Genomic DNA, 11,918 nt, shown 5'->3' with positions numbered 1-11,918 from the left:
ATATTCTTTTTTTATACCTCTTAAGCTTTTTCATAATTTTTATTTTATAAACATATTGAAATAATTTGAATAATGTAGGTGTATAAAGTACGATGAATAAAATAAAACTTTGAGCCTTTAATCAATATTTAATCTGTAGCAGAATTAAAAATTTACATTATCAAAGGCCATTTACACCATAAGGTTGCAAAGGAATTGAGTTTTTCCCACAAACTCTGATTTTCTTATCCCTATATCTTTGCAATGTCGTAGACCATGGATATTTAAAACTATTAATTTGTTATCTGAAATAATCTAATATTGAAATATCAAAGGTTTACACCATTCTGTTGCAAAGATATAGGGATTAGAAAATTAGAGTTCTGGGCAAATAATAAGAAAGAATAAATTACTTTAATTACGTTGGCTTTTAATAAATCTGATATTTCTTATCATATCTGTAAATAAGAATTGTCAACATATTTTTAGATTTTTATATGATTAGTATACAAATTGGACACATCTTATTCTTGCTAATTTTAGATGGAGAAATTACTAATTTCTTTCCAGAAAAAAGCCATGACCATCTATCTTATGTGTAAAATGAGAGGTTTAGTGAGATCTATCTAAACCTGTTATTTAATCAAAAATATTCTTAATCATGGAATAATTTGAAAATAAGAAATATTACAGAATTTAAAAAAAAAATTTGGAATTTGTAAAAGGTATGTTCAGGTTAACAGAAAAAATGAATAATATTGTTCAGTGAGAACCAGAAAACTCTTAAATAGGAAGACGACTTTCAGAATAAAATTATAACTTTAAAAAGAACATTAAGCAGGCGACACAGTAATTGTGCAGTGTAAACAGACTCTGCCGTAGATTCTAACGTGTTACCTAATTAAAATTTGAGGCAAATAGGTCAAGGGATTTATCCGTTATGATCAGACGTACAAACGTACATACATTACCATCATTACAACTTTATTGTCTAAAATAAACAAATAAAAACTTGAAAATCATATAAATTAAAATCATAACTTTAAGTTTAACAGTCGTCTTCCACAGTTTTATGAGTAACCCTGTAATTTAAGAACAATTCAATGGGAAACTCGGTTTAACCGATAGAGTGAATTATATTTCTGCAGAAAGGCGATAACTTTTACTTAAGCACTAGTGCCAGAACATCATTTTTAATTGATTTTTGTTTTTTAGGCCACACAATTAGATTTGAATAATTTCAGATCTTTTCAAACAGAAAATCTTCTGGACTTTAAATTTTTGAAAATCCTTCAATGCGTTTTTATAGATTGATGCCAGAGCCTAAACTTGAGAACTGCTTTTCATTACTTAAAAGATGTGTTTTTAAAATTTTAATTTGCAGGAGAACTTGTTATGATGGTCATAGCAAATTATAAAAATAATTAAATTTTTGGTAATCCTCTGATATCAATAAAATACAAACAATTTTTTAAATATTTTTTTATACCTTGCAAAGTTTATATATGTCACTGTGAACGTGACGGAAGGAGAAGGTAAAATTTATGCAACATTACTGGTATCGCTTTGTGACCTCCTACATCCCATCTCACATTTAAGAATACGTAGCAAAAGCGCATGAAATGTCGTCTTGAAATTTATTTAAAAATTTATGACAGCTGTTGTGCTTCATCATTGGTCTACACAAAAGGAAAGCTACTGAGATGTTGCCGCTTCCATTCGATTTATGGAAATATATTCAAATATCATTGTAGAGTCATAAGTTTTTTGATAATTCTAAAGAAACTGCTTTTAATATTTAATTCAAGGTAAATCAATAGCCCTGAAAAATGCAGGACAGCAATTGATATAGTAAACTCGTTTTTCCGCGGCATTTGATCTAAAATATGTTGAGAATACGACATTATAAAAAAATTTCTCGAAACAGGAACATCAGATAGAACTTTTATAGGTCTCGATCCACTCCTGATTTTCAGATACAACCCCTTTAATTTTTCCTTTACAGTCCCTTTAACATACAATGTACATTAACATACATTGTATATTGCACATTTACAAATATGTACACTGTGTGACTGTACACTATAAATGATACATTTCAAACTGGTTTCTACGTTTTCATGCAAATACTTTAACGCTAAAAAATATGCTTCTGAATTTGTGTCTAAATGCTTATATCAAAATATATATTTCTTCCTGTAGGCTGTAAGCAATGAAAAATGATGATATTTGAAACGATATTCTAATTTTGAATAATAGTAAACAAAATCACGGCCCGCTTATAGATATGATTCTATCTATCTATCTACACTGAACTCGGCCACAGTACAAATTTTATTTTGGTAATTTTTTCCATAGGCCTACCAGCTGATATAGCAAACCGGACCCTAGATTTGTTGTGTTTATTTTAGAGGCATATTTATGTTTTTTTTTTAATGTTTCTTTTATACAATTTTTTATTTTTATTCAAAATAGATTTTTTTGGTTTACAAAGAATTAATATCTGAAGGAAAGTTCAGGGTCCATAGAGTAGGAAAGTTGTACAGCTGTGTTGATAAACAGTGGGCCCTGTGATGTATGAACATGAGGTACTGCAGTGTAATATCAAGTGAAAATAATAGTACTTGTCAAGATAAAATCTTTTTTTCGTTCCCGAAAAAATACCTAAGAGTAGGTTGGTTTACAAGCCAACCTTCCTCATGGAATCCGAAAAAATGGAGTGTGATATGCTCAGACCATNCTCTAAGGCTATACATAGATTCAGCCCCCCCCCCAGCCTTTATAGGATTAAGCTGAAGAAAAAAATATGAATCATTCCCACTGTATACTGTATAGTCCTGCGTAACTTTCAAGGGTGGGTGGCATTTATAGTGTTATTCTTAGTAGAAGGGGCTTTGCCCCCCCCCCACCTTCTTACTCTTAGTCAATAATATATTTATTATTTTGAATCCTCAGTATTATTTAAGTTAAAGCCTTTAAAAATGTCGGGGGGCAACGATAATTAAGCTATCTTTGAAATAAAGTTTAAACATTGAAAACTACACAAGGGAATTAAACAAACCATCCCCCGCACCTTCTAAAATTCAGTGGAATATAACTGTTTGGCTAAATAAGAAAGGAATTATGCAAGAGCTGGTCCAGGGTCCATTGTCTGCTAGAACTTCAATGTACTGCATAACACCCCACCCAGAAAATTACATCGAAACTCGTCTATGATCCATCCATTTTATTATATATCCGTGAACAAAATCTAACCCTATTTCGTCGCTAATATTAGTCTTTACTTAGAAATGCAGAAATGCTGAATATGATTTTTACACTTTATGTACAGTATTTCTTAAAACTTATTTGTTTGTACAATTATTAAATAATTTTTTACAATTATTGTTATTATTTTCACTATTATGTTTATTATAATTATTATTGTTATTATTATTATTATTATTATTACTATTATCATTATTATTAATACCATCATCATCATTATTTTGAATTTGCAAACTGAAGACTTTGAAAGTCGTCTTTTATTCAATCAAATGATCACAAAACCTCTTCTCGACTTTTTGCGTATGGTGAAAGGTTTGGCATTCCATAGAAACCTTACATTTACATACCTACTGCTAATATCAATTCACCCGCCCATAGTTTAACTTTTTCACCTTTTCCAGGTTTATAACTTAATTAGTTTTTTAGATAAGGAAGAATGAATGAATAATGAAGGATGAATGAATAATGAAGAATGAATGAAGAATGAAGAATGAATGAATAATGAAAAATGAACGAATAATGAAGAATAAATGAATAATGAAGAATGAATGAAGGATGAAGAATGAATGAAGAATGAAGAATGAATGAAGAATGAAGAATGAATGAATAATGAAGGATGAATGAATAATGAAGGATGGATGGATTGATGAATGAAGAATGAATGAATAATGAAAAATGAACGAATAACGAAGAATGAATGAAGAATGAAGAATGAATGAAGAATGAAGAATGAATGATGAATGAAGAATGAATGAAGAATGAAGAATGAATGAAGAATGAATGAAGAATGAATGAAGAATGAAGATTGACTGAAGAATGAAGAATGAATAAGGGATAAAGAATGAAAAAAATGAATGATGGATGGGGAATAAAGGAAATATGAAAGGGGTTAATGATGGATAAAAGTGAGCTAGAAGAAGAATTAAAGCATAATGAATAAAGAATAAAAAAAAGGTCAAGAAAGGATGAATGAAGTTGGAATGAAGGATACCGATGAATGATGAGTATTAAAGGGAGTGTTCGCGAAATCTATTTCTTGAAATAGCAATTAATTGTATTACTAGAGATTTCAAATACAGGGATATACAAAATATTTCGTCCAATTAAGTTTGAAAAAATTTGCAGACAGTACTTGTCGTACAGTTATATTATTTTCCAGCAGAAACAAAACAAAACGGCGGGAGTAACTTTGGAAGCGCTGCTGGGTTCCCAAGCTAGTATTATATTTTTATATATATTTTAGGCGTTAGTTATATAGCTGGCCAAATGGTTGGACCAAATTAGCTTAATTTTTTGAGGGGTGACATAAGCTAAAAAACCATTTTTATCTTCAACATTTTCTTCAGCAAGTTTTAATTATTCCTTGCAGATGTAACCGGGGTTTTTCCTTTGCCCATTGCCCATTGTCATTAAATTTCTATATAACTTGAACTTGAACTTGGTCTTTAGAGTCTCATTCTTTATTGATAACCCTGTACATTAATGTTGACGTTTAAGATAAAAATCAAAGTGATGAATAAAAACTTAAAATAGTTTTAAAAACAAAATCCCCTAAAAATGGAAATTGTTTTCGCATTTCCTGCAAAATCACTATAATAAANGGGTTGTCTGCGATTGCCATGGTAGGGGTGCCTCTGATCTCGGAATCTCCTAGGATTCTATGTCTATCTTTGTCTCAGCATATTCCTTTGCTATGAATAAAGGCAACCCACTCGGAGCAAAGTTAAACAAAATTATTCTCACAATAAAGAAAAATGGTATGCTGGGATAAAATACAGATAAATATGTACTAAGGTGATATTAAAGCATTATAACTGGGAGGAATTACTCGGTTCATCAAAGAATATCATAGATATATGAAGTTCATTTTGTGATAAATACCATAGAAATTGATTGCAGCTGCAATTTACTAACTTTACATTGGTCAAAATTCGACATTTGCGGTTATGTTTTTTTTGTGTCTCAGGATAAAGCCTTGATTTCCATATTGTTTCATATAAAAGTTTAGAATCAGGACAAATGAATCTTTATAGCTGATATCAACTTAGTTGATATTTAAAAACAACTTTTGAATAAGGTCTACATTGTAATTATCTATATGGAATGTACATGTATTTGCATCAAACAAAGCTGGTAGGTAAGTAATACTAGGTATTAACACCAGTAACAAAGCTGGTAGGTAGGTAATACTAGGTATTAACACTGGTAACAAAGCTGGTAGGCAGGTAATACTAGGTATTAACACCAGTAACAAAGCTGGTAGGCAATTAATACTAGGTATTAACACTAGTAACAAAGCTGGTAGGAAGGTAACACTAGGTATTAACACTAGTTAACAAAGCTGGTAGGTAGGTAACACTAGGTATTAACACTAGTAACAAAGCTGGTAGGTAGGTAATACTAGGTATTAACACTAGTAACAAAGCTGGTAGGTAGATAATACTAGGTATTAACACTAGTAACAAAGTTGGTAGGTAGGTAATACTAGGTATTAACACTAGTAACAAAGCTGGTGGTAGGTAATACTAGGTATTAACACTGGTAACAAAGCTGGTAGGCAGGTAATACTAGGCATTAACACTAGTAACAAAGCTGGTAGGTAAGTAATGCTAGGTATTAACACTAGTAACAAAGCTGGTAGGTAGGTAATACTAGGTATTAACACCAGTAACAAAGCTGGTAGGTAATTAATACTAGGTATTAACACTAGTAACAAAGCTGGTAGGTAATTAATACTAGGTATTAACACTAGTAACAAAGCTGGTAGGAAGGTAACACTAGGTATTAACACTAGTGAACAAAGCTGGTAGGTAATAATACTAGGTATTAACACAATATAGTAACAAAGCTGGTAGGATAAATAATACTAGGTATTTTTCAAATTTTGGCAATACAATATTAACTATGTTAAAACTGTGTGTGAAATCTGCAAACCTATGCAAGGGTATCTCTATAAGCTCTTATTTGAATATTCTTCATACTACTAGGAATAGGCACAACTATTTTATAACAGGGGGGGGGGCATCAAAAACTGTGCTAAAATGCCCCAACCCTTTAAAAAATAATCAAGTTTTGCCAATGCTGGTTGGTGTGGGAGCAAGTTTTTCGATAAACAATCATCTTTATTCTGGAGATTATCTGTTTCAAGTATCATCAGTATTGTAATTGTGTTAATGCAAAAGATGATGCAAATCTTTAAAATGAAATTTCTTTTTTAATCGGATAATTAAGAACTTAGTAATATTGTTTGTTAACAAAACATATTTTTTAATAGTTTTATATTTTGTTGCAGGAACTTGATACAAAAATAACTGTAATACATAACATGCCTTATCTTAATGCAAAACTAATTAAAATTATGAATTACATACATGTTAAATCATAAACTGAAAATGCAAAAGAATTAGTTAAGCCCATATTTGATATACTTTAATATACAATGTTTAAATTTTTCACTTATGTTTCCAATATAATCAAATATCAATCCTCAGGACAAACACCTAAACATTTATAATACTTGTTAGTAATATAAAAACTATAAATTAATTTATAACTTATAATCAGAAGCAGAAGTCATTCAATCAAACGTACAATCTTCAAAATAGTTTGCTGCATTCATTTGTTAATCTAATTTTGCAAATATGATCCATGACATATAACATATATTCTTGCTATCTCTTGTTATTTTGCAAATATAATTCATGACATATAACATATATTCTTGCTATCTCTTGTTATTTTGCAAATATAATCCATGAAATATAACATATATTCTTGCTATCTCTTGTTATTTTGCAAATATGATCCATGAAATATAACATATATTCTTGCTATCTCTTATTATTTTGCAAATATAATCCATGACATATAACATATATATCTCTTGCTATTTTGAATGCACAAGAAAAGCCGACCCCATTTAGGAAATTGAAAAATTAGGGTTATTTAATTTTGTGATTAACAAACTAACATATTTTCCATATATTACCTTTAATTTATAAATCCATCCTGTTTCCCAGGCGGTATTTCTTTTTTATCCTTTCAACTTCAGGGTTCTGGAGTATTTTCCTTAGAAACTAAATGAAGGATAGATTTTAACTATTTTATGCATAGGGTGTCTCCAACAAAAACAGGGAATATGGGTCTACAGGCTCGTTTGTGATGGGATTTTTAAGATTGAAGCCATTTTTGATATCTACATACAATTTTCGATTGGCAATTTTAGAGGGTCCTAAAGTTTCCACCTGGAGCAAGTAAATGAACTGAGTTTTTGCCACAAACTCAAATATTCGTATCCCTATATCTTGGCAACCCGATGTCCTAGACCTTAGATATTTCAAACTATTAATTCTGTTAGATCAAATAATCTAAGTTTGAAATATCAAAGGGTTGAACCCACTGGTTGCAGAGATATAGAAATTAGAAATTTTGAGGTTGTGGAAAAAACTCAATTCCTTTGGTTAAAAAAAACATAATCTCAGTTTGTATGAGGGTCTGCAGGCTATTTTTGAAGTTAGATAAAATGGTCAAAAAATGTTAATTAAGATTGTAAGAAACTGTAACCTAACATTAAGTACAAAATTATCTTATACTTTTACATGCTCCAATGGGAAACATTAGGAGCCTATAAAATTGTTATTTTTAGATCTACAAGCCTAAAATTGAGATAGTTCAATCAGAAATTGCATAAAGATATTAATTATGGTCTCAATCTTGAAAATCCAGTCTGTAGACCCTTATTCCCTGTTTTATTGAGACACCCTGTAGATACCTGTTTTTTCTTCAATAATCAATTCTTTATCAGGTACCTGCCGTTGACCCAATAAGGCAAGTGTTAAATAATCTAAAATACAAAAAATTTACCTGAATGCCTTGTTCTGTAAAGGTGATGAAGAAGAGAAGCATTGCAGCTAACATCAAAACCCCGACAATTATCAGAAAATTTCTGACTGATCGATGTTTACGCTTTTCATCCTCAGCTTTTCTTCTCATGTTTTCCATCCTTTGCTGTTCTTGTTTCATCTCTCCTGCTTTTCTTCTCTCATCTGCTTCGTTCTTGATCCTGGCCTTCTCAATTTCCTCCTTCATTTTTAATTTCTTTAACTCCAAGGCGTACTCATTTTTTGTATCCTGCATTTTTTTCTTGTGCTCTATGTCTGCCATTTTTAGCTTTGTGTCATTTTCTATTTTCATTTTCTCAGTTTCCAACCTGGCAATGGCCTCCCTAGTTTTGTGTTCTATAGCCAGCTTTTCCTTTTCCCATTCAAACTCCTTTTCTTGGCGTTCTGCCTCCACATTTATAAGCATCTGTTCCCTTTTAGTCTTTTCTTCTTCGACTAACTTAAGCTTTTCTATTTCCTTCTCATGGGCTTTTCTTATCTCTTCTTTTTTTGCTTCTTGTTCTACCTTCAATGCTTCCAACTGTAAATGAATTTGCTCTATTTGTAATTTGTCTTGTTCCTCTCTTTGCTTATTCAATTTTACAAGTTCCTCCCTGTTTCTTGATCTTTCTTCTTGTTGAATTCTCTCTTCTTCAAGTCTGCGAGAATTGTGATTTTTCAGAGCTCTCAATTCTTTTTCTTTTTCTATCAAAGAACGAGCAATATCAACAACTTCTTCTTCTCCTTCAACTTCTTCTCCATCCCATTTATGATTAAAACTTCTTCCTCTGGAAGGATTCTCTTCCGTGAAAAAGGTTGACACAGAAGTGAGAACATTTCCAGCGAATCTAAATCCTTTCTTGAGTCCAGTGATCAAGCCCATATTGTCTGAAATATTTCTTTTAAAACCAAGTTTTAAATCTGTTTCCTTAAAAGTTTTCCTAAATAAACTAAACCAGCACCAGTTTAATAACGTTTTCCATTAGTATTTTTACAAGAATGAAAAAGTCTTTCTGTGCAGTAAACTAAATACAATTTACATGTTTCTACTTAAAGGGAGCATCTGGCTAGACATGGTAGTCGAGCTGATAATGCAGTATTGTAGAGAAATATTTTAGGATTCATTTGAGACCTGTTGTTCACCAAGAGCACATACTCAATCTTTAAAATCCTAATAGATTTTCCATTTTGGAGAAATGGTATTGAGAATAGGGTTTCTAAAATCTATTCAATGACGATGCGAAAATTTTTACAAAAATTCTAGAGTAAACTAATTTGATGTTTAAGAACATGTTGAGAAAATAAAAATCAATTCTTATACGTAGATTTCCTGGAATTTTATTGAAAAGACGACATTTAAAGAATTTGAAGAAATCTTCAAAAAATTCAGAAAAAATAAGATATTCAAAAATATAATGAAAAATTAGTCTAATTAGTTTACTAAAGAATTTTTCCCATTTTTGTCGTCGTTATTGAAGAATTTTAAAAAGCAAATTCTCAATCAATTTTGAATTTTAAACAAACATAAAACCATCATAACGTCTGATAGGTCTCAAATGAATCCTAAAAATATTCTCTACAATACTGTATTCTCAGCTCAACTACCATATCTAGCCAGACACTCCCTTTAACACACAAAATACTTAAGTTCTATGCCCACGGCCACAGAGCTTTCATTTTTTAAAATTTTACTTTAAAACTTCATAATTAATGTTGTGCATTGTTTTTACAACATTTACTAAAATTCCTCTGTGATTTTTCCAGCAAGCTTCTTCTGAGCTGGAATAATCTTCTGCTTTATATTCTTCTGGAGCTGGTCGCTAAACCTTTGTGAGCTTGTAGACAGAAGTCCCATAATATGCTCATTGTCTGCTTCAACTTGAACAACAACCTGTAATCATGATTTTTAGATTTTTTTTTTCTGTACAAATTTTACTTACTGAAAAGATACAAAGAATTCCCCCTATTTCTTTATGCTAAAGCATTTTCTAGTGCATACTGTTTTGCAGTTTTGAGAATCATTATATGATTAAAAACTCACCCTAACTTCAGACACATTAGAATCTTTCATTACAAAGGAATATACGATGAAGAGCACACATGCAGCCAGAACTAGCACAACCAATAGAAAAATGATAAATCGCTTTGTATCATCCTGCCTCTTGGCTGCCTCGGAATCCAACTCATTCTTCTTTTGCTGCAATTCCAACTTTTTCTCCTCCAGGGTGTCTTTTCTTTTGAGCTGATCATCGCTCAGGTTTGCCATGGTGACTTCTTTTTCGATTTTCCTTTTTTCTATCTCTACCTGGTGTGTTCCTTTAGCTATTGCTATTTTTTGCTCAGTGTCCAGCTGTTTTTCCTTGAAAGCAAATTCTTGTTCTGTCTTGAACTTCTCCAGTTCCATGCTGATTTTCTTTTCTTGTTCTTTCTCCTGTTCTTGAAACCTAAATTTCTCCAACTCAACTTCATTCTCCTTTTCTTTCATGGCAATCTCATGTTCTCGTTGCTCTTTGACAGCAATCCTTGCATCCTCAAGCTTCTTAGCTTCAAGCTCATACAGTGTATTTGACTTGTTTTTTACTTCTATTTCTTCTAGTCTCAACCTTTGTTTTTCCAGCTCAATCTTTTCTTTGTTTATAGTTCTAATTTCCTCTCGTTCTGCTTCTGCCTTCGCCATTATTTCTTCTTCTCTTTTCTCCTGCTTTTCTTCTCTTCTCCTTTTATCATCTCTATCTGAAAGATCCATCTTCTGTTGATGGTCTTGCTTAGCATAGTCCAATTGAGATGGACCACTTCCCATTTTTAAGCTCTGAAATTGAAGTAAATAGTAAGATTTTTTAGTGAGTGATTAAAAGAACACCATAAACTAATGCCCAAGAACACTTTTATTGGGACACACTGAATGCAAATTAAAAAATTGTTTTAATCAACAAAATCATAATTTCCAATATTCAAAGATGCACTTTTTAAAATGATACTTCATGCCTTGTGCTGTGAAAGGAAAGTTTACCATTTGCATTGGGCCCTATAGTTTCTACAATCGTACACAATTCACTTAGCTCTGGATTGGTGATATCTCTGAAGAAGTGTAAGAACTGTTTTCTCGAATCTGTTCTGATAACAGTTTACCAAGCTTATCTCAAGAAATTGTATGAAATTATTTCGTTTAGTTATGAAATAAATTTATTTCTATTTATCAAGGAAAAACTCTAATCTTATTTATGAACATATTCACCGACCATACTTTAAACATTGAATAACAAGAAGTCCAGGAGCTACTTAACAAACTTAACCCTTTAAAGGCTCTGAATCTATGTATAGCGGGGCCTAGAAAGAGGCCTTAGAGTAAATTTATAGGGTTGCAATGCTTGTTTATATCCCAATTTTTTAAGGCCAGTTCATTGTAAAAAAATAGATAAATAAATTACTATTCCTTAAAAGTAAAGAATTGTCATGGGCTTAATGAGAGTGATAGGACAAAAAAATAAAGGGGGGAAGGCAAAAACGCCCCTCCCCCAGCCCAGCCTGCTTAGGGTTAACAACCTTAACAATAGTATTATGGGAATAAAAAATAAGTTGTTCATAGATGATGCAAAATGGTGGTTTATCTGATCTATTTGCTTCTATGTGCATAAAAAGATAAGAGTTGATAAAAACTGTTAAACTGTATTGTTTATCTAAGGAAATGATTTCTAAAATGATTTCTAAAATGATTTCTTTTACTTACGCATGAGCATTACACAAAATTACGCGGTAATTATGTACATGAAAGAATGTATAGTTTTGCGCACT

At 31.3% G+C, this 11,918-nt stretch overlaps 2 protein-coding genes across 2 annotated transcripts; both read right to left on the bottom strand.

The window, feature by feature from the left end:
• Nucleotides 1–6,507: 6,507 nt before the first annotated feature.
• Nucleotides 6,508–9,445, bottom strand: LOC111697254 (vicilin-like seed storage protein At2g18540). Its single transcript, XM_023467183.1, has 3 exons — nt 8,110–9,445; nt 7,235–7,322; nt 6,508–6,746 (listed from the first exon to the last, which is right to left on the bottom strand). The coding sequence occupies exons 1-2, from the start codon at nt 9,007–9,009 to the stop codon at nt 7,242–7,244; spliced, it is 981 nt and encodes a 326-aa protein (XP_023322951.1). The 5' UTR covers nt 9,010–9,445; the 3' UTR covers nt 6,508–6,746; nt 7,235–7,241.
• Nucleotides 9,446–9,683: 238 nt separating this feature from the next.
• LOC111697253 (vicilin-like seed storage protein At2g18540) lies at nt 9,684–10,946 on the bottom strand. The gene is made up of 2 exons (XM_023467182.1): nt 10,168–10,946; nt 9,684–10,017 (listed from the first exon to the last, which is right to left on the bottom strand). The coding sequence occupies exons 1-2, from the start codon at nt 10,924–10,926 to the stop codon at nt 9,865–9,867; spliced, it is 912 nt and encodes a 303-aa protein (XP_023322950.1). The 5' UTR covers nt 10,927–10,946; the 3' UTR covers nt 9,684–9,864.
• Between the last annotated feature and the right edge of the window lie 972 nt (nt 10,947–11,918).

The sequence above is a fragment of the Eurytemora carolleeae genome, unplaced genomic scaffold, assembly GCF_000591075.1.
Source record: "Eurytemora carolleeae unplaced genomic scaffold, Eaff_2.0 scaffold222, whole genome shotgun sequence".
NCBI classification, from domain to species: domain Eukaryota; kingdom Metazoa; phylum Arthropoda; class Copepoda; order Calanoida; family Temoridae; genus Eurytemora; species Eurytemora carolleeae.
The sequence above is the reverse complement of the archived record's forward strand: the minus strand, read 5'-3'. Positions and strand labels throughout refer to the sequence as shown.